The sequence below is a fragment of the Ictalurus punctatus genome, chromosome 9, assembly GCF_001660625.3.
Source record: "Ictalurus punctatus breed USDA103 chromosome 9, Coco_2.0, whole genome shotgun sequence".
NCBI lineage: Eukaryota > Metazoa > Chordata > Actinopteri > Siluriformes > Ictaluridae > Ictalurus > Ictalurus punctatus.
In genome coordinates, this window is record NC_030424.2 from 16804599 (window position 1) to 16827943 (window position 23345).

The 23345-nt window shown below is 38.0% G+C and overlaps 1 protein-coding gene across 7 annotated transcripts; it reads right to left on the reverse strand.

The window, feature by feature from the left end:
* Nucleotides 1–2085: 2085 nt before the first annotated feature.
* LOC108270246 (filamin-A-interacting protein 1) lies at nt 2086–22089 on the reverse strand. 7 transcript variants are annotated; one of them, XM_053682521.1, is made up of 8 exons: nt 22019–22089; nt 19522–19594; nt 18914–19213; nt 10799–11084; nt 8753–8926; nt 8347–8525; nt 3281–6071; nt 2086–2566 (listed from the first exon to the last, which is right to left on the reverse strand). In XM_053682521.1, exons 4-8 carry the CDS (start codon nt 11075–11077, stop codon nt 2357–2359), a joined length of 3633 nt encoding a protein of 1210 aa, XP_053538496.1. In that variant the 5' UTR covers nt 11078–11084; nt 18914–19213; nt 19522–19594; nt 22019–22089; the 3' UTR covers nt 2086–2356. The 7 variants fall into 7 exon arrangements, with proteins under 7 accessions (XP_053538496.1, XP_053538497.1, XP_053538494.1 ...); XM_053682522.1 differs by lacking the exon at nt 22019–22089 and adding an exon at nt 21640–21874; XM_053682519.1 differs by lacking the exon at nt 22019–22089 and adding an exon at nt 19724–19815.
* Between the last annotated feature and the right edge of the window lie 1256 nt (nt 22090–23345).

The following is a 23345-nucleotide window of genomic DNA, read 5'->3' on the forward strand; positions in this document are numbered from 1 at the left end:
TCATTGGGCCTAAATTTACCTCAAATTAACTGCAGTTAGTCACGTATGTTAACATACAAAGTATATATTTGGTGATTAGATTTGTTGTTAAAGTTAGACTGTATTAGTTTTAGCTCAGTGTACCTAATAAACTGGCAGTTGGAATTGCAGCCCAACTTTGATTAGACTGATTAAACATTTATATGTGTACACCAAGATTTTGTTGAGCGCAACCTCAAGAGAATATTACAGTGTGATTTTTGGACCAACATTACTTAAGTAATTGGAAGACATTTAATTTAACATTATCTTAAGGTAGGACCTTTTTCTCTCTTTTAGGAGGTGATAGAGAAGTCTAAAGCAAGCGCTATCCCTATAGTCACTGATGAAGTAAATCTTCTGATGAAGCTGTTGAACAGATTTGATATTCTTATTATTTCTTTCTTTTATTTATTTAATACAGGAAAATAATACAACATAACCACATGCACCGCTACACACATCAGACTGGTCCATTATTATAAACAGGTATTCTGCTGTTTATTAAGGACATTAAAATTACCGGGCTCATTAATACTTTCCTTTTTTTTCCATTAGTTTTTTCGTTATTGCATCAAAATGCTGCACAGCCAATTGTGGTAAGACCTTGATTTATAAAGGTTTTTAAACATTGCATTTATTGGTTTTTGTTATCGAAAGAACATAGTCATACATACAATGATAAGAGGTAGAGGTTTGTTTTTTTATAGGCATTGTCATTTTATTTATCAATTTCACTCATTAATTTCAGCCTAATCACTTACCAGGAATTGCATAAAAGTGGCCTGCTTTGTGCCATCTTTCTCTCCCTGTAGGAGGTGGAATGAGTTTCTATGAAGACTGCCCATGCAAGGAAAAACTTATCCACCCTCTCCTTGGATATATTATATAATATATATGGATTGTTTATTTTGCACTATTGACCAAACTTCTTTCTTGAGTTAAATTGAGCAGTTGCTTGCACTCATAGATATTCACTCATTGTGCATGCTTATGTGAATGTTTTAACATAAGATATCATTAGGCTGTGAGTAATTATGACCATAGCGGCATGAGGAAAAAATATAAATTCCTCCAAAAATGAACCCAGAAAAACTGATTAACGCTGTCTCTCTATCACTCCCCAGAAAAAAATGCTACTGTAAATGAAGTCAACGTAGTAATCAACACACATTATGTGTTAAAATATAGTTCCTGCTACTGTCAGTCCCACGTAAACACATTAAAATAGGTTGACAGCATGGATTTGGTTGGAACTATTGAGAGCTACATGAACCAAGTGACTGTATTGCAGCGAGATCAAAGTGTGTCACAACTCTTTCAATGGCGCTGCCATTTGTGTCTATTTCACCCCTCCTAACCACCAATAGCAATGAAAATCAGCTGTATATCTTCTTATGTGCAAGTGTGCAGATCCACAAGGTAACCATATAATGTAGTGTTTGCTGAAATGGACAGATTTGGTACCCTGGCTAGGTTTCCTGCTCCTGTGGATTTGGCCCTTCAGAGAAAAGAGCAGGTGGAGGATTAAGAGCCAGCTCTGACCCAGTAGGAACTCGTAGAAGTGATTTCAGGGAATGGTGGATGTATGAAAATGGCTACATCAATCGGTCACTTAATGACTTTGATGAAGGTTTCAGCATCTCCTATTTTACCACAGTTACATACATAACTACCATCAGGTTATTGCTATCAGAACATTCGATGACCCTGAGAAATGGCTGAATCAGTGATATAGACAGTAAGGTAAGGTAATCATAGAGACAGATTGTTGCTATATGTTGAACAATATACTGTTCTATTATTTGAAAACATACTGTAAGTAAGTGTTTAGACTGAAATTATTTCAGAAATTTTGGGCTCACTAAAATGCCACTGAACCTCAAACTTATTTTCAGAGCCAAGTGAACACTAGGGTTGATATACAGTGGTGATGGAAAGCTTGTGAACCTTTTATAATTTTCTCTATGTCTGCATAAATATGACCTAAAACATCATTAGATTTTCACACGAGTTCTAAAAGTAGACAAAGAGATCCCAATTAAACAAATGAGACAAACATTTTATACTTGGTCAATTATTTATTGAGGGAAATTGTGCAATAAACACTGAAATTATTAGAGATTTTTGCCTAAATACTGTTACAAGTAAGAGTGACATACAAACTGTATCCAATATAGAAGGTAATTCCTTTGTTGTTCCAAAAAGAGAAACAACAAGTATGTAACTAACAAGTCTGCCAAATGGCATACATGTAACTAATCTGTATATCTAATTTTTCATACACAGTCCATTCAGCCTTATGGCTCTTTTTTGGCCTATATCCTTATGGGCTTATTTAGCTTTTTCCACTATTCTGGAGAGTTGCACTGCTGATCAATGATTTCTTCAGCTCAATACGCATAGACTGGCTTTCTCCTTTTGATTCCATCTTCATATTACTAGGGATTCCAAGAGCCCCAAGTACAGCCTTCCCAGTTTTCATGCCCCGAGACATGGGAATGCGAGTGAGCCCAGATCGAGCTGGTTGAGGGTCCAAAACAGGCTGCTACAGACAAAAAATTGGTGAAAAGGAAGACAAATAAATTTAGTGTACAGGAACTGTATGATTAAAAAGAATGGTCCAAGATTACCCATTCTATAGAAACTATTATATAGTAAATTTCAAATAATTGAAGTAATCTGATACATTTATCTGAAGCAACAATGTAAAATTTGTACACAAACTTTACAAATATGATTAAAGATACAGTAAAATATACAGTTTACAGTATCATTTCTGTTTAGAGGTAGGCCATTTGTAGTGGAAGAATTTTCTTTATTAATAAATGTTTGAATTCTGACAAATGCATGGTTCTGGTCTCTTGTAATGTCATTAGGATTTTTAATAAACATTCAGAATAAAGTACAGTATATAAACATATACACAGCATATATACAGTGTATTATGTCGCCTCATTATAGGGCAGTAGCTGTATTTTGCGAGTTGCAATATTATTAATTTAATATTTAATAATTCATGTACTCCAGGCGTTAAACCAAGGGTTTGGGGGGCTTAGGGGGGTCTCAGTATTATAATTTAATGGAACTATGTATTATGATGTACTAAAAGCCTACGGTCTGGCCATTTAATTGTAGTTAGTACAATTAAATCCTTAGGCCAAAAAAATTTCCATTATATCATTATTCAGAACTATAATCATAATTTCGGACATAATTTAAGTTCCTTTATTAAATGTTTCATATCAGGAACAGTACTTACCACAGAAAGTGTTGGTCTGGGTGGTGCATGAGTGACCTGCGTAATGGTGAGGCTGCTTGTTACTTTGCTTGATGCTGGTTTACTGATTGTGACATGACGCGGTGAGCGTAGCACAGTGCCTGTAGAAAGTTCTTTACTTTCATTTACTGCAGCATCAGCTCTGACCATGACCATCGAACTGTTGCTTTCAAGAGGCTTTTTGACTTGTGAGCCTAAGTGAATGTGAATCTTATTGTCCTCAGTGGTAATGATATTAGTATTTGAGTTACATTTTTTAATTGGTGTGGGGACCATTCGTTTCTCAGGAGTCACTTTAAATACTGCTCGGCCTGTGATCATTTCTTGAGACCCTGGGGAGCTGGATATATGTGCCAAGTTAGAAGTGCTAACCGGTATAAGGGATATGGGTGATGTTGGTCTGTCAATAGCTGGGGTCTTGATGCTCTCTGGGGACTTAGTTCTTGAAATAGTTGTGATGGTCAGTGGAGATTTCGCTGTCTCTGGACATTTTGTCTCTCTGGCTCGATCATTTGGAGAAACAGCATTGGAAGGAATGATTGTTATTTGTGGCTTTTGAACACCACGTGAGGGAGTGGGTATTGCAGTGCTAAAGATGTTTTCTGTAGGGGAGCTGCTGATCTGTAGGGTTGTCATGCTGTTCTGGTGGTCAGGAGTCAGTCGAATGTGTAATGGTTGGCCTTGCTTTTGGGTCATTTTAATTTCAGAATGTGTAATTTCCTCATTAATATGCAGAGGCTTTTCGGAAGCATGATTTTCTTTCTTCTTTATCCAAGGTATCCAGGATTTCTTTAATGTAAGGTCACCAGCTGGTGGAGGGTAGAGCTCCCTGACTGATGGCATTTCAGCAGGTTTCTTAAGGCTTCTCTGTCGAAGGCTGTTCATGATGTGGTTCTCTTCTTGGACAGATTTTTTGATGAACACTGCAGGAGTGTCATCATCATCAACTCTCTCAATTTCACCAGCATCAGTCTGCACTCCTGTTGATGTCATTGGAGCATCCATCATTCTTCTTCCATTGTTACTGGGTCTTAGGGCACGACTGTAGCGCCTGGTAATCTCAAGTTCTTTGGTAAGATTAAGAACTTCATTGCTCATACTCTTCTTCTTGTCCTCCTCCACAAGAAACTTTTGCTGTAGAACCGAGTAGTTTACTTGCAGTTGTGAAAGCTGGTCCTCCTTGTTCATGAGCTCATGGATCTTCTCCTTGAGAGCTTGAACATCAGCTTGCAGGTCTTTATTTTTGGTCTCTTCTAACTTGCACCGTCGCCACAACTCTGTTTCTTGACCAAATGCCTCTTCTCGCTCTACTACCTTACTCAAAGCTATCTGATTCCTCATTTCCTCTACCTGCTTTGAAAGGGAGTTTGCCCTTTCTTGCTCACTCTTGAACTTTTTCTCCAAAATATCATACTCATCCTCTGTTTTCATCAGATCTCCCTCAACAACCTCAAGCTGTTTGAGACGTTTCCTTAATCTTTCAATTTCCCTAGTCAGTTCTATAACTTTACTTTCATCTGTTATACTGGAATTTGAAAGGTTCCCTACTTCCTTGTTTAATACCTTGCTTGTAGATAACTTTCCTTCTTCTTTCACCTCATCGTTTATGTGTTTTATCATACAAAACTTGGAACTCAATCCTTTACACTTCTCTTCCTCAATGGTAAGCTTTTCCTTCAGCTCACCTTTCTCTTTGACCAAGGACGTTATTTTTTCCTCCATCTCTGATTTCAATTTTAGGAGCCTTTTACTTTCATCTATCAATCTCTCAGTAACTACCATAACCTTCTCCTGTTCTGCTTTAAACAATTTCTCCAGTTCCTCTCTCTTCCTTTCCTCAGATCTTATTTTCTCTGCCATGTCCTTGCGCTCATTGACCATTATTACAGTGACAGACTTGAGCTTTATTAGCTCCTCTTTCAGGAGCAACTCTGCCTTTTCCAGTTTCAGCTCAGATGATTCCACCTCTTTCATGCGAATTCTAACTGTCACTAGCTCATCTTCCAGTTCTTTTGTCAGGCCTTTTTCTTTATCCAGTGCACCCTGTAGCTGGGCACATTCCATCCTGCCCACATTGAAGGCTGCCTCCAGTTTCTCTAGCCCCATCATCCTCTTTTGCAATTTTTCCACCTCCAACTTTAGCTCCTTGTTGTTTACCTCCTCAGTTTGAAGCTTCCTTTTCAGCTCACTGCATTTATTCTCAGTTTTAGTGATCTCCTCATCCTTGCCCTCCATCTCCAAGACTATCTTATGCAAGTTCTCTAACTCTGCCATCAAGTTTGAGTTGCCACACTGCCCGTTGCTAATTTTATCTCTAAGCTCCTGCAGCTCATCTGCTGATTTCTGCAGAACGGCATTTGTCTCTTCTAGCTCCTCAATTTTCTGCGATAGAGTTGCTTGTTTCTGGCACATCTGCTGATATAGGCTCTCTTGGCTGGCAAGTTTTGCTGCCATCTCATCATACTGTTGTGTAAAGTTTGAATCCCTGACCTCAAACTCAACTTCAAGGTTCAAGAGCTTCTGTTTGTCTTCTTTTGCTTTGCCCTCAACTTCACTTAGCCTTTGCTCTTTCTCCTGGAGATTTTTGAGAAGGTCCTGAATTTTCTGGCTTTGTTGGTCAATTTGCTCCAGGTGAAGTTGCTGTTCGTCAACCAGCATGAGTGCAAAAGATTTTAACTTGTTCAGCTCTCCACGAACCTTTTCCAGTCGCGTTGAGTGTTCCTTTTCTTTCCGTACTTGATAGGCTTTTTCTTGTTTCAACAGCAGCTTCAATCTAAAACAGAGTGACAATACAAACACACTTAAACAACTGAAAACAGTTATCATAAGTTATCTACACACTATGGAAGTTTTGAATGTGTTGAGACATTCAAAAAGTTTTAGTCCTGGTGTAGAGATTATTCTAGGATAGATCTTTTTTTTTCTGGTACAAATGCTTCTCAAGCTTGAATGGAAACCCACTGGAGACCCAAACCAGCACAAATAGGCAGCTTTGCCAGACAAAAGCACTTCTACTCTTTCCCTCTTTCACTGCTGCCACCGTGACTAAAAATCCAAAATGCAAGTGAATATTTAAATAAGCACCCAAGCTTGGCTGTGTACACCATTCTCTGGTTCTCACAGTGTCTTTCCATGAGATAGATTTTTTTCCCCAGCTTGCATCTAATCATCATTGCACTGAAATAAAACATAAAATATCTGTTTTTGTTCCATTGTTTGAAAAAATTATTATTATGGAATGATAGTAAAAGGGCAACAGTGCATTTTAGTAATCTCTGATTGTAAGAAGCCTCACAATAAGCATTTTAATGTAGATATCTTGACATTCTAAGCAAATGATAAATAACTTTTACTTGTCAGAACTTACCATCTAGTTTCAATGTTCCCAAGATGTGTGCATGCTCCTAATTTTGTATATGACATGCATCTAGGCTTGAAGCCATCAGTCAGACCTATTACTCTGTGGGAAAATGCCTGTGACATTCCACACGTGCTATCATGACCATGATAAAGGGAAATTTGTTCAAAACTCCTCCTGACCAAACTGGCTGTGATGTCACGCTGCCCATATATGGCATAGCCTTAAGAATCTCTGCAGTGAAATACCTTGCAGTGGACACAGATGGGGTGGGACTTCAGCTTTTCCTGTCTAGTCTAATGATTTATTCTTTTTAAAAATCACTTGAGTACATCTCTTTGTAGATGTCATCTCTTACTGCTGTTCCTTGTTTGCATGTCAGCAACCAAATATATTTTGTTTAATGAAAGGGGAGCAATTCAAATTGCATTCAAAGTACATGGGCAGGGAAGGAAGTCAGCAAAGTGTGTATATTCACAGTGTCCTTATTCATTCTTTGACCATTTACACAACATTTTCTGTGATTATGTACATAATTATACTTAGACTTAGGCTTCCTTTATTAATCCCTAAGGGGGAATTAAGGTATTACAGCAGCAAAAACAAAAAAAAACAAAAACAAAACCACAAGACAAAAATGGACAATACAGTCAATCAATAAACACAATAATCTGAATATTATCAATTACAAAATACTGTGCAATTACCTCATTAGTACAATAACTCATACCATCAAACACTGCCACTCAATCCCTTAGTCCAAGCAAAGCATTCCAATGTATTAGTTAAGAGATATTACAGAAAATAACTAAAAATAATAAAAATATATCAAAATAAACAGCACCCATACAAATACACATATACACATGCCATACATACCACATACATTCCTATGCATATAAATACATACACAGATGTATACATATATACCCATGTACGTACATACCTATACATGCACACCTAAATACACACATCTATCCCTATAAATGCGTAGACATATACATATCCACACTATTCTTCACATACTTAAACTGCACATCACGGTTGTAAATAGAAACACTGCAAATGCAATACATTTTAGTTCAGTATTTTCTGGTTCTGCAATTCTCTAGAAGCCCTACACAGATTGTAAAGCAAAAACCATGATACACAAATCCCAAAGAGTTTATCTGCCTCCCTTCATAACTGAGCTGACTGATCTCACATGGCACAAATAAAAACAGGTGCAAATGTAGGAGCTGAAAAATATTTACCTCCAACATATGTTGAATTTTTGGGAGGAGTGCATGAATGTATGTGTGTGCTGGCAGTGGTGTGTGAGAAGGTGTGTGCAGGGTCCTGAAACATGGTGTTGACAGTAGCCTTTTAAGGCTGTGATTTAAAGAAATCATGGCACACTATCAATGCTTGCCCTGAAGAAGGCTCATTTTCACTGAGGGCATAGGAAATAAGTTGTCGTGATGTCCAAGAATTTTCACATCAAATTTAAAAAATATACCTTTTCCCTAAACAATCATATCAATCATATTCCAGGATGGATTCTGTACTGAACAATAAATTACTCCCAGATTGAATATGAAAGAATATTTATATGAGACCAAGTACTATATGAAGGATTTGAGTTACACTCTCTCTAATTTGGTAGCTGCACATGGCAAACCAAATGCTACAGCCCTATCCAACCTCTTACCTTTCTCTCTCTTGTTCCAGCAGGTTGGTGAAGTCATCACTCTTGTTCATGTAGTCGATGTGCTTGCGTTTCTCCACATCCAGCTCATGAACAACACGGCGATGGCATTTCTCAGCCAGTAATAACTGCTCCAGCATTCGCCGATATGCCTCTCTGTGCTTATCCTGAAGCCTGTCCAACTGAATGTCATGGACATACCCCCACAGGACACACAAATTTCAACAACAACAGTATACATTTACGTCAGCAGCAATAAAGGTTTGCATCCTGGCAGTCAAGAACGTATTACTTATTAAGCAATTATTTAGTTAACATAACACTGGTCCTACTTTTAGCAGCATAAATGTATATACTTATAAATAAAGTAAAAGAATAACTCAGAGCATATACTACATACATTACATACCTCTGCCATGGGCTTTTCATATACATCTTCATGGAGTATTTGGTTGCTGATGAGAAGTCCATCTCTCTGCAGGGCCTTCAGGGGTTTGGTGGGAAATGCTGAGCTATAATGAGACTCAAGCCTCTCTGGGCGACTGAGGCCAGATCTGAGTACCCAGATCACATCCTCTCGAGCCTGAGAAATTAATTTACTTTAAATGAAGTAGTTTCTGCTCACATTAATGCCAAAAATAAACTCATTAAGCAACAAAATCTCAAAGATCTCAGAATAATCATCTGCTGTATAACAAAGATCTCCAAGGGTCATGTTCAGTTCACTTTACTATAAGAGAGAAAAATATCTTGGTTGCCACTAGGTGGAGCTGTCGGTTTTTAAATGTTTTGTAATGGGGCAATGAGGATAGATAGATAGATAATATGGCCAAAAGTATGTGGACACCTTGGACAAACTGTTGCCTACAAAGGAAGCACACAATTATCTAGAATGTCTTTGCATTCTGTAGCTTTAAGATTTACTTTCACTGAGCTAAGAAGCCCAAACACGTTCCAGCATGACAATACCCCTGTGCATAAAAACGAGGTCCATGAAGACATGGTTTGCCAAGGTTGGTGTGAGAGAAATCGAGTGGCCTGCACAGAGCCCTGAACTCAACCCCACTGAACACCTTTTGGATGAACTGAAAAGCCAAATACATGCCAGGCCTTCTCACCAGACATCTTGCCTGACCTCAATGCTCTCGTGGCTGAATGGGCAAATCTCCACAGCCACATTCTAAAGTGTACTGGAAAGCCTTCACAGAAGATTGGAGGTTATTATAACAGCAAAGGGGGGCTAAATCAATAACAAGCACATATGGGTGTGATTGGTCAGGTGTCCACAAAATGTGTATAGAAGGCACTTGAAAGTATAAAGGCTTCTAATCAAAAGGGTTTAATGATTACATAACAATAATAAGAAGAAGAAGCAGAAGAAGAAGCAAACATGCAAATATCTTCACACTTTGCTGAAAAAGGATATACAGAGACCCACAGAAATCAAATGTATCAAATTTTCTGATACCCTGAAGAAGAATGTAAAGACATGATTACTGTAATACTTAATAATCGATGACCAAGACCATGAGCTTCATCTGCATGAAAAGAAATGCCAGAAAAATATTTATTAGTCCACTGCTGGCAGTAATTTTTTTTCTTCTATTTATGGTTACTGCTGCTTTCACACTCTGTTCCTTTGCCTCTGTAGCATAATAGAGCTGAGCAATAGCAGGAAGTCACAGTGTGACAAGGTGTTAATGGCTATCTGTCAGTACTTATGGCCCAGTTGGCTGACACTGCTTCTAAGGTTGACTCGGACTGGCATCAACACAGATAAGAGGAGGTCCAGCTAAACATACAGTTAATCTCTTAAATGAGAGGCTTGTCAGTGTTGTGAAAGAATCTTGCCAGCAAATTACTTTAAGAGTAATGCAATGTGGACCATTAGAGTCACGATGAAATGTCTGTATATGTAAGTGCAAAAAAGAATTTGTTTCATGAATGTAACTTCTCAGTGTATCTTGAATTATAATGTTATTGTCTCAATTGGAGGCAGAGACAGTTGCAAGTGCAGATTATAAGTGCAGATTATAAGTTTTAATAAAGACCTAAACAAAACAGAAAAAGACACTATGACCTTGTGGAAAAACACTAAGGCTACAAATAAACATGAACCAAAGACCATAAACATCGCAACAAAGACAACGGCAAAGAAAAACAAATGTAAATCAAGGAGTGCAGTGCAAACTTTGGCTATATACACATAGGTTCTCGTTAACATGACATGATTCAGGTGTAGGTGGTCATGTGACCATGATGCAGTGAGGTGCAGTGGCTGCTGGGAATGGTAGTCCAGAGTTCCTTCTCTGATTTTGCATGACAGTTATCAATTCAATATAGATGTTTTGAGTGTACCTGAATGATTCACTTCCTGTTCTAAATGTTTCTGGAGTACTTCAGCATCTTAAATACATACAGATAAATTGCAAGTAGTTGGTGGAAAAAACCTTACCTGGATCTCACCCTCCATGATTCCCAGCAGCTTCAGAAGGTCATCTTTTGACAGATCCTTCAGGCCTAATCTTTGGTTATCTTTTATTGTGGATTTATCCTCATTTTCTGACATACACATCTCCTCCTTTTCCTTCTGATGAACTTTGGCCTTGATGCTCTTCTCAGTGACCTGCAGTTTCATATCCTCCTCCTGCTCTTCACTGATCTCATGGATTGCATGGGGAACAACCAGAACCCCATTAGCTGGGCTGTCCACTCCATCTCCTTTGGACCTCATGTTGTCTCTACAGTTGTCACAAATAAGAATTTTCTTCACTAATTCTCTAAAATAGTAAATTCTTGATGATATTAAAATGTAAAAAAAAAAAAAAAAAAAAAAAAAAAAGGATATGGTGAAATACAGCATGTTTTACTGACAGTAGCAATGGCATTCCTAAAACAGAAGTCCAAAATTCCAAAGCAAACAGTAGGAAACCCAAAAGCACCCTTAGAATCAAGTGGAATAAAATCCACATCAAAAATACAGTTTTCATTATATCACTATTATTATATTTACATACACATTTTGACCATTCGTGATTTGTGATAAGAAAATGAACATCTGTAAAATCTAACGCTCATTAAAAAGTGATGTCACTGGTAGCACTTTAGCACTGGTCTCCTTTGTATTTATAAATCACATGTCTCTTGATGATTTTTTGATGTGCTAATTCATAAACATGATGCTGAGAGAGAGCATATTTTAAAGCAATATACAACCGCAATTCCAAAAAAGTTGGGATGCTGTGTAAAATGTAAATAAAAACAGACTGCAGTGATTTGCAAATCTCATAAACCCATATGTTATTTACAATGGAATAAAAAACATCAAATGTTTAAACTGAGTAAATGTACTATTTTAAGGTAATTTTGAATTTCATGGCCGCAACACGTCTCAAAAAAGTTAGGCAAAAAATAGCTGGAAAAGTAAGTGCAACTAAAAAGAAACAGCTGGAGGTTAATTGGAAACAGGTCAGTAACATGATTGGGTATAAAAAGAGTATCTTAGAGAGGCAGAGATTTTCAGAAGTAAAGATGAACAGAGGTTCACAAGTCTGCGAAAACTGCGTCTACAATTTGTGGAACAATTTCAGATTAATGTTCCTCAACGTAAAATTGTGAAGACTATGAATATCTCATCATCTACAGTACATAATATCATCAAAAGATTCAGAGAATCTCGAGAAATCTCTGTGTGCATGGGACAAGGGTGAAAATCAATATTGCATGCCCGTGATTTTCAGGCTCTCAGGCAGCACTGCATTAAAAACAGGCATGATTCTGTAATGGAAATCACTGCATGGACTCAGAAACACCTCCAGAACTCACTGTCTGTGAACACAGTTCGCCGTGCCATCCATAAATGCTGGTTAAAGCTCTATCATGCAAAGAAGAAGCCATATGTGAACATGATCCAGAAATGCTGCTGTCTTCTCTGGGCTCATTTAAAATGGACTGAGGCGAAGTGGAAAACTGTTCTGTAGTCAGACGAATCGAAATTTTAAATTCTTTTTGGAAACCATGGATGCCGCGTCCTCTAAACTAAAGAGGACTAAAGAGGAGCGAGACCATCCAGCTTTTTATCAGCGCTCAGTTCAAAGGTCTGCATCTCTGATGGTATGGGGGTGCATTAGTGCCTATGGAATGGGCAGCTTGCACATCTGGAAAGGCACCTTCAATGCTGAAAGGTATATACAGGTTTTAGAGCAACATCAGATTCCATCCCATCTTTACTTGTGAAAGACTCTGCCTCTCTAAGATACTCTTTTTATACCCAATCATGTTACTGACTTGTGCCAATTAACCTCCAGCTGTTTCTTTTTACTATCACTTACTTTTCCAGCCTTTTGTTGCCCCATCCCTACTTTTTTGAGACGTGTTGCAGCCATGAAATTCTAAATTACCCTTTTGTTTCCTTAAAATGGGACATTTCCTCAGTTTAAACATTTGGTATGTATTCTATGTTCTATTGTGAATAACATATAAGTTTATGAGATTTGCAAATCATTGCATTCTGTTTTTATTTACATTTATTTTCATTTTACACAGAGTCCCAAGTTTTTTGGAATTGGGGTTGTACATTGAATTGCATCATACCATTCACTTAGTTTAAAATAAGACTAAAGAGTACACATGTTCAGGTCCCAGTGAAATCATATGGCCTGTCATCTCTGATGACATTATGCTTGGATTCATCTAAACACACTTGCACAGACAGACAAAACAAAGCTATTTATCATTGCTTTGGGAGCTTTACACTTTCTTTCAGCTGGTTCATAATCTTTCTTTGCAGAGGAGTAATTCCTCGTGGGAGGGTGATAAAGGAACTGCGGCCAACAATGATGTGAAGTTTTACCTACCAAAAAAGGAATCAGCAACATGCTGAAACTTAAGTATGTTTAAATCCAAATGCATCAAGACTGAAGGCTACTTCACATGTGTAACTAAAAGCATAGTTCAGGCTTTCATTAAGCCCATTCAAACACGGGAGATTGAGAACATATCTGAAGAACAAAAGTCTCTTTGAATGAGCTGATAAAAGAGGAATTCAATACAATTTTTAACCAACATTTCTTATCTCTGTCAGTTCCACATGTTCCAGGTGTTGCCTGGCAGGGGTAAAGGCCATCTGAGCGAAGTTTGTTAAAGGTGATATGCTGTTAGAACTGCCAGGGGTGATTTCTAAAACTTGACTAAAAGAAACCTTATGTCCAGCTAAAACACTAGAGGCACACTCAGAAAGTACATAGGAACATTCTCACAATCAATGTCACTGAGTACTGGCCATATAACATAAAGATGGCAAGAAAAAGAATGAAAGAAAGGTGTAAATATTATTCAAAATGTGGATGTTACAGTATGTGGACAGTATGACTAAAGTTTATAAGCCCTTTCCAAGTAAGGTTTTCCAAAGTACAGTACTGGAAAGGTTTGCACCAGAAAACTGGAACCTTTTTGTTTTTTGGGTCTGTATGAAAGTAAGTAGGTCTAGTATCACTGTTCATTAGTCATTGGTCGCATATACCTTATGACACAGCATGCAACATAATAAACAAAACTCCAATTTTCTCCCCAATTTGAACACTTGCCAAATCTGACCCACCAGTCAGCTTTTCCTTAGTATAAGACAGGTACCAAACGAGGAGGGAGAAGACTAACAGGAGATTCCTATGAGAGATGTGAAGCCAGCCAATCATAACTTTCTCTCACACTGCTGCTCATGCTGCATCACAGGGCAGTGTAACACACTCTGTTAAAGTGCTATCGGCCCCTTTCCACATGCAATTGGCTTATTATTGACAGGCGAGAGGGAGCACAGCCAATATTGCTTCCTTGGCTTACAGATAGATAGATTACAGTTTTAAGGGATTGTTGTTGTATGAAATTTGAGAAAATGTAGTTGTGGAATGATATAAAGATGCGCAAATTGATTTAGTTTTAGCTGACATATACTGGATAACACAGAAACCAAACAGAATACAATCCATCATCAGAATTTTAACTAGATAAACACCATAATGTGGAAGTAACCACAAATCCTATTTAATCAGGCTTGGGCAGTTTCATATTCAACAGCAACAATATAGTCCTAAATTCAAACACACCTGGCACAAACCCTATCAAAGTTCTCCTCCCTGTTCCAAGGATAAAACATCTCGGTTACATCATCAAATTCTTAATACCAAATGCACTGAGCCAAATAAACTCTGTACACAGAATATCACTTTGGAGGAGGTGCTAAGTAATCATTGGGAGTCTGATGAAATGCTGTTGGAATTTTAATGATGTCACTTTAATTTGTACACTGAGGTGTCTGTTTCCGTCTTTTGACCAGAGAAAACTGGCCAGACAAGTCTGAAAAAACAGTGCTGTTTATAAAATGAGGGTGTATTAAATGTCTAAAACAACCACCAAGGTTAAGACAACCAGCCGAGTCTCAAACCTATGTTTAAGTGTGCCGTCATGCTCTGGTTGAGAACTGGATGGTCATTATAAAAGGACAGCTTCTCATGTTCATGTGCAGTAGCAACTTTAATAGGATGTTTTTCATAGTTTCTCAACATCTACATCAGCCTAAACAAGACCTTTAAGCCCTCCAAGGCATTTAACTATAGCAGAAACTGTAAAATATTATAGTTCTCCGGAATATGGAAGTGTATGTGTGAGGTTTTTTTATCATATAAAAAGGTACAACCTTCAATAATTTAGTCATATTAGACAGTTCTCAAAAGAACTGTTTATCGTGATCAACATAATCTAGGAATAAGACTTAATCTTCTCCTTTGTCAGAAAAATCTCTTTGTTTGTGATACTTCCTCCACCGTTGTTCTCACTAGAGAGTAAGAAATGTCACTTACTGATCACAATCACTGATCACCATAAAAAAATATGCATCCTATGGACATATAGTTAAGAAATTCATTTGCAAATCTGTTGGAGGATAGATGAAGCCATGTCTGTTTGCAGAAGTTGAATTTTACAATCCATATGATTACTGTAATGTTTATTACATTATTTTTAAAATAATACTGACTGATGAGTGTTTGTGTTCTTTTTCAGGTCTCTAAGCTTGAAGCTGGCATTGCTTTGTGATTCTAATTTGGCATCTGAAGTCAGATATCTAAAAGCCCCGGCTGCTGCCAGCAGATGTACAAATTCCACATTCCTGTGCTGCCATTGAAGAAATCAAAGCTTTCAGTGGACTTGTCGTGTATCTAAATAAGGACCTAGTAAACTGGCAATAACATTATTCTAGAAAATGTGAAAAGGAGCTTCAGAAAGTTCTCATGGACAATATTATTAAACAGCACTCAAATAAGGGGGGAGAATACAAAGCCGTAGAAACCATTCCTGTCAGCACAATTGTTTTGATAATATGCAGTTGGAAAGCTCATGGAACCAAAACTAATCATCCCCAGACATGTTCGCCTTGCAGGTTTCAAAATGCACTCTCCGACTAACGATAAGGAAGGGAAGTGAGAAGCAAGCAGTCATTCAAAAAGAGTTGCATGACAACCTGAAAGCAGCAAGAACAACAGTTACACAAAGAACGCATGAACTACACTGCAATCATCTCCGTTCCTAAACCACAAACAAAACTCCTCTACTAAAAAAGTAGCTCAGAAACACATATCCAGAAGACATACATGAACATTTAGACAAATCAAAACTCTTTAAGACAAAACATATATATAACTCTTTGCCAGTAATTCAGCTTATTATGTTTGGAGCTACCACTGAAAAAGTGAAAGATTTTCAGTGGACTCAGTGTATCTAAATAAGGGCCTGGTAAATTGGTAGCAGTTTAGTTCATGACATGATGTCTACAGTTAAGACATGGTTACACTTTCAGCTCTGCAGTCTCAGTCAGAGATGCATCTTTAAAAAAGATATGAACTAATCCTCTGAGGCTGTTTGACGGATCTAAAAGAATGTTTATTACCGCATTATAAACCTTTTGGTCATAAACAATCGTATTAATTTATTAGCTGGTTACCTCTATGTGTTTTATTGACAAGGAACTAGGTCATGGCTAGTCACCTGTCAAGAGAAAGAGGTTTTGTGTACTTTTTAAAAATTCCTTCTGCTCACTGTGATGTCATCTTTTAGTAATCTTTAGTTGACTAATAAGTCATTAATCTGCAACTGTATGAACAGTTTGGACTGTGCCCAATTACTACTGCAGTATACAGTGATATGCTTATTTTTATATTAGACATTAGTAATTCCTATAACTCTTTACTCTGTGTCACTGACATGACACATCTCAGACAGAATATCACTTTTCGTACAGGGTTTCACCCTACAGTGTCTTGTAATTATAGCTATATATATATATATATATATATATATATATATATATATATATATATATATATATATATATATGCACTCTATATGAGAATGTGTGTAACTTTGTGGGCATTTGAAAAGTGTCAGTTAGGTTTAACGTCATGTAGCCGTTATGTATAAATGCGAACATATAATTTACAATTTAATAATTTTACCCGGTATTAAACTGATATTTACTGTACGGACACTCAACAAGCCTGCTCCACTACATTATCACGCAACATTCCCTACACTCCTGAGAAAGCAGAATGCAGTAAATCACCTGTAAACCAATACTATACCACTTATACTTCTTTGGTTACATGACATCATATCATGGTCCTTTATAAGGCTGTTTAGAGGGGGTGGAGTTCAAGAAAGAAGTAAAGTTCAAGCTGTATTATTAATAGCAACTACAAATGACACCAGGCCAGCTATCTCCAAGCATGTCCAATTGCATGTGTTCTAGATCTCTCTAAAAATTCAGGAACCCATCAAGGCAACACAAATGCCTGCAGCTTAAGAGCACAGAACATCACAGAAAGCCATTTCTTTTTAAAGTGGAAGCAATTAGATGCTTTTTGTCATGCTGGATGCATATGGGTAACCTCGAGTATTCAATGTGCAATTTGTCTCCATCACAAGTTCTCATTGGTGAAAATGTTCAATATACTGTATGTGCAGCTATTCAGAAATAACCTTGCACTGGATATAAAGTCAGTGTTTTTTTTATGTTTGGTGCATTATATTTTATTCAACCCCAGATTCTACACATACCTTTGGAAATGTTTCTACTGTACAGAAGAAAATAAGTGACAAAATTTTACTGAAACCAAGATTCAAACTAAAGCTTGATAATACACATAAATTTGACCTGCAGTGACAAAATGTGCAACCAGCCTATTCAGAACTGTTCAGCCTGTATGTGTCTATGTCTGTTTCCAGGGGAAATATTATGGCCAGTTCTCTCAGAGAATGTGGAGGAGGAAATCATGAATTGACAGAGGAAAGACAAATGACCTGTGTTCACTGACCTCCCTTTAGAGGTGCAACACACTCACTATAAGCCTGATTTAAAAAACTGACTAAATTCACTGGTGTCATTTTCTTGGCCAAGAGGTATAGTCTGGTGTTTCCTGTCAAACAATGAAGAACAAAGGTCACAACAATGTGCCTGATAAATCTGCAAAACCACTGAAAAAGCAGTTTTATACACTAGAGAAACACCACTGCTTAATTCTTTTCATCTGTTGTGTTAGTGTTTCTGTAACATGAGTAATGATACATACATGAGTAATGATTAAGCAGGTGTACCATTCAGGTGAGTACAGACTATACAGGTGCATGATAACAGGTGAGATACTGTTTTTGTAAGTTGGGAATGCAAGCATGTCTTTATCTATTCGGTATAATATTTTATAAACTACCATAGAAAGCACATTAGTTTATAGTTGTCATGAAACTTTAAGCAGCTTCATATGAACCAGGTGTAAATGACAACTGCTGCTAAGTAAGTTGAGACACTAGGGAGCCAGTGCTCTACGCTTTCTGGCACCATGCACATGCTGAGTTTGAGTATCGATCCTGCTGTGTCCCTCCAGAATGCTGCACTTCCCAGAGGCCCCATTGCCCTGGATACAGTGTCACAGAACAGTCAAGCTTGTAAATTGTAAATACAGTGAGGGAGAATACGGCAAGCTATGTGAGCACCAAGAACAAAAAAAAATGATCGGGGTCTTAGCAATTAAGTCACTATTTTGTGATAACCAGCCTCAGATTATACATTATATCCCTGGTTTTGGCAGTTTCAGAGATCAGCAGGAATTCCTTTACACAATTCATACATTTACAAGTATTAGTGAATGTTCTCTTCAATGGTGTCATACTAATAAGCTAAAACAGAGCAGTGATCTCACTAGCTAGCTATTTCTATCAGCTCTTTGAGCTGAAAGAGAAGGGAACTTAGAGATGATGTAGATACTCAGACATGTGATTAAAATGAGAACAGTGAGAACAGAAAGATCCGTGAGATCCACTTGCATAAATATTCATTTCATAAAAAAAGATGTTGAGCCATTTGCATCACACAAGGATTTTGTAAAGACAATTTTCAAAAATGACACAAGACAATTTTTTTTTATCTTGAGAGTAACTTATCACTTATATTGAAATGGTGAATGCTAAATCAAATATAAGGAAGCATGTTTCCACTTAAGAATAATAATAAAGATGACACACTTACCCACAATGGTCCCTGAAATACAAGTGAGAATAATCAGTAAGTCCCTTGTTAAACAGATCCGTCTTATCATTAACATTCCTTGAGAACAATTACCAACATTAGAGAGCAGTTCAACAGTAGTTTTTCCCCATGCTCGCTCTCCCTCTCACTCTGTCACTTGTGTTCAATGATATTGTAATGCAACACACACACACTGATGCAGGTGTCTAAACCATCTCTGTCTCTCCTCTCAAGCCATGAGCTTATCACTGAAGAAGCAGCTGCAAGAGTGGCAACAATCCCTTATCTTCGTGAGGGAGACTGGATGAAAAGCAAACAAGAGCCAGAGTGAGTTACACAAGTACAGAAAGGACAGAAAAAGTGTGTCCTTCGAGAAACCCAATAAACGTAATCCAACAATAGAGGTTCTTCAGCTCAGTAGAAGATGCAGCTTTGTCAGAAATCCAGCACTATTACACACCCACACTCTGATTGTTCCCTTATAGTGAGAACTGGTAGGCTGTACTGATCTCCTAAGCTATATTTAACCACTTCTCTCTCGCTTATAGCTGTTAGCATGTGTGTGAGAATGGGGGCAGGACATGACAGCTGAGCCTTGCCATACTCACATCAAGGAATGTCCAATTTTGCCATTACACCCTCAGGTCGTCCGGGATCTATGGGAATCTGGTCACAGGCTTGCTTTTGTACACATAAAAAGGACAGCAAAAATGACAGATGATTACATTTCAAGCTTTCAGATCAGTCTAACACAGTATAATTTCAAATTTATCACAACCTAAAACAACATGAACCCTCAAAACCACTTACCATAGTCATTTAAGATATGCTTGAGGATTTTTTCCCCTTGCATAGTGCCTCTGTTTTTATATCTACTTTGCTGGAAAAAATAACAGCTACTACGCTCAAACTGAATGTGTATCCACTCCCTATTGCTTTCCTGTGTTTCATCACCGCACCCATAAAAAAATCCATCTATCCCACACTCTCTTCCAGAGTTTTGTTAAAATGGCCTAACACCATTTCCAGTTAATGCTAAGGGTTATTTCCAATAATCTACCAGTTCACACATTTATTATTGCTGTTCTTTGTAAATTCTTTTTACTTTCTCTTTCAACATAAACCTACTCACATTGACTCAAGCATCATATGCCATTGTGCAAATAAGCAACCATGTGTAATAGCCTAGACGTCAGGCTGTGCACAAGATTTCCATGGACACTGTGCAAGATCTAAACAAACATGATAAAATGGAGGGAAAAAAGAAAGAAAGAAAATCAGTCTAAATTTCTATCAATCACCATAATTTAAAAATCATGTCACTGTATCCCTCCCTATCCATGAGAAGTCTGGTAGTTTAGGAATACAGTATTTCAGTTTGGGATTTGGGATTCAATTTATGCATTACAACATGTGAAGTAAGGAGAAAAGAAACACGACAGGGCTATTGCAGGTAAAGAACCAACGCCAGGGTAGTGTGATGAGGCCCAACTCAAACCGAAGATGATTATTTTCCAATAACAGCACATTCCTACAGTTTTATTCATCTTATACTACAGCAGTTTGCCAGTGATTACATTTTTTAGTTATTAATGAACAACATATTGTGCTTAACTGTTTATGGTATTTATATAGTATTATATTATATACTATATAATATTATATTGGAACATCCATGAGACGGGTTAGTTTTTGTTATCTCTTATGCTATAGCAAACTATGTGTCTTTTCTCTTTCTCTCTCTCTCGCTCTTGAAGTTAATAAGACAAAAAACATTATCAAGAAAATGAAAAGTGCAAGGTCTATCTGTCTTGAAGACTCTCCTTTGGTGGAAAATTTACTGTTATAAAGCGTATCCCTACAGGAAGATTAATATCAATGACTGTTGGGGCTTTCCAATGTTCGTTTAGGTTGGGTCTCAGCAATTTTGACAAAACAAGAGCTTGTGGAAGCTCTGTGTTTTCTAAAGTTTATTTCGCAGGGCTTTCAGAAGTTCTTAAACTTGCAGTCCATACTGAAGTGAGGAACCCTATGCAGGGCACCTTGAGAAGAGTAGGAAAACCTCACAGCAAGCATTTGTAGGGTGGTTGATTTTGAAGGGAACACATTTTGCTGTGGGAATTATTTGTGCTGAAGGAAAACCTAGTGAATAGATAGATTTATCTTACCTAAATTTAATAAAACAGCTGAAATTACTGCCTCTGTAGGTAAGTTTCATGTAGGTTTTATTTTTTATTGCTACCTTAAGTAACTTTCCATAGTTTGGGATTTTATAATTGCTTCCTTCTGTTAATTAAAAATAAATCTGACTAAGTGAGCAGCAGCTTCTAAATATACACTAACCGAACACTTTATTAGGAACACTTGTACGCTTACTCATTCATGAAATGATCTAATCAGCCAATTGTGTAGCAACAGTGAATGCATAAAATTATACAGATATAGAAAAAAGAAAAAGAAAAAACATTCAGTGAGCAACAGTTCTGTGTGGGAAATACCTTGTGAATGAGAGAGGTCAACAGAGAATGGCCAGACTGGTTCGAGCTGACAGAAAGGCTACAGTAACTCAGATAACCACTCTGTACAATTGTGCTTAACAGAAAAGCATCTCAGAATGCACAACACATTGAACCTTGAGGTAGATGGGCTAAAACAGCAGAAGACCACATCGGGTTCCACTTCTGTCAGCCAACAGAAAACTGAGAATGCAGTGGGTACAGGCTCACCAAAACTGGTCACTTGAAGACTGGAAAAAAACGTATCCTGGTCTGATGAATCTCGATTTCTGTGGAGGCAGACAGCTTGTAGGTTCAGAATTTGGTGCCAACAGCATGAATCCATGGACCCAATCTGCCTTGTGTCAACAGTCCAGGCTGGTGGAGGTGGTGTAACGGTGTGGGGAATGTTTTTGTGACACACCTTGGGCCTCTTAATACCAGTCAATCATCACTTGAATGCCACAGCCTATTTGAGTATTGTTGCTAACCATGTGCCACAATTTATCCATCTTCTAATGGCTACTTCCAGCATGATAATGCATCATGTCATAAAGCAAAAGTTGTCTCAAACTGGTTTCATGAACATGACAATGAGTTCTTCACTGACCTTCCCAGCCACGGATCTGATTCCAATAGAACACCTTTGGGATGTTGTACAACAGGTGATTTGCAGCTTAAGGTGCACCTGAAAAATTTGCAGGAATTGTGTGATGCAATCATATCAACATGGACAAGAATCTCAAAAAAAAAATGTTTTAACATATTGTGGAATCCATGCCATGAAGATTCAAGGCTGTTTTGAGAGCATATACATATATATATGAAGAAGAAGCCTTTATTTGTCACATATACATTACAGCACAGTGAAATTCTTTTCTTCACATATCCCAGTTTGTTAGGAAGCTTGTTAGGGTCAGAGCACAGATACGTGATACAGCGCCCCTGGGGCAGAGAGAGTTAAGGGCCTTACTCAAGGGCCCAACAGTGGCAGCTTGGTGGTGCCGGGGCTTTAACCCCTGACCTTCTGATCACTAACCCAGAGCCTTAACCATATATATGAACTATTTCAATGCCGTTTTTTGCTATGAGGACCATCAGGGGGCCCCAAGAGTTTTAGAACAGATAGGTAAAAAGCATACTAAAATCATTTGGTGAAGAGGTTTATCTATCATGCAGTTGCAGGAGCCCCCTTGTGGTCGGAAAAAAACAGAAAGAAACTACTATCAGAAGAGCACGAAGAAGCGGCGATCATGAAATGTTTATCTGGGGTGGAAAAACGCAACAAGGAAAGCAGATGATGAGAAAAGGACCGAAAACAACTGTATGAATTAATGAATGCTAATTAATTAGGGGCCAAGCACCGAATGTCCAGGTCAGGTTCTTAGAGATGTGTACTCCAAGATACCTGAAGCTGCTCACTCTTTCCATGAGGGTCCTGCCCATCTCGAGTAGGGTGTAGTTCTGTTGATTGGTTTTACTGACGTTCAAGGAGAGACTGTTAGCCTGGCACCAAGCTACGGGTTTCTCACCCTTGTAAAAGTAGGCGGCCTCATCATTGTTGGAGATGAGGCCCAAAACCACTTTACCACTTTACGACAGAAGTGGACCTGTGAGAGGACACACAGTCATGTGTGTAGAGAGAGTAGAGCAGGGGGCATAGGACACAACCTTGTGGGGCTTCAGTGCTCAGTGTGATAGTGTTGGAGGTAAATTGGCTCATGCACTCTCACTACCTGGGGTCTGCTTGGAAGTCCAGGACCCAGTCACAGAGGGAAGCATTAAGGCCGAGGTTCCTGAGCTTGGAGGTCAGTCTGTGTGGGACTATGGTATAGAAGGCTGAGCTATAGTCTATAAACAGCAGCCTCACATAGTTCCCTTTGCCGCTGTCGGTGTGGGTGAGGGTAGTGTGTAGGACGTGAGAGGTATATATATAT

Bases quoted from the DNA above. Each gene is read 5' to 3' on its own strand.
- LOC108270246 (XM_053682521.1), bottom strand. From the start codon at position 11,077: ATGAGGTCCAAAGGAGATGGAGTGGACAGCCCAGCTAATGGGGTTCTG. The intron at 8,927-10,798 runs GTAAGGTTTTTT...TTAATTTCTCAG, and splicing joins TCATGGAGGGTGAGATCCAG to GCTCGAGAGGATGTGATCTG. The intron at 6,072-8,346 runs GTAAGAGGTTGG...ACTCTGTTTTAG, and splicing joins CTGGAACAAGAGAGAGAAAG to ATTGAAGCTGCTGTTGAAAC.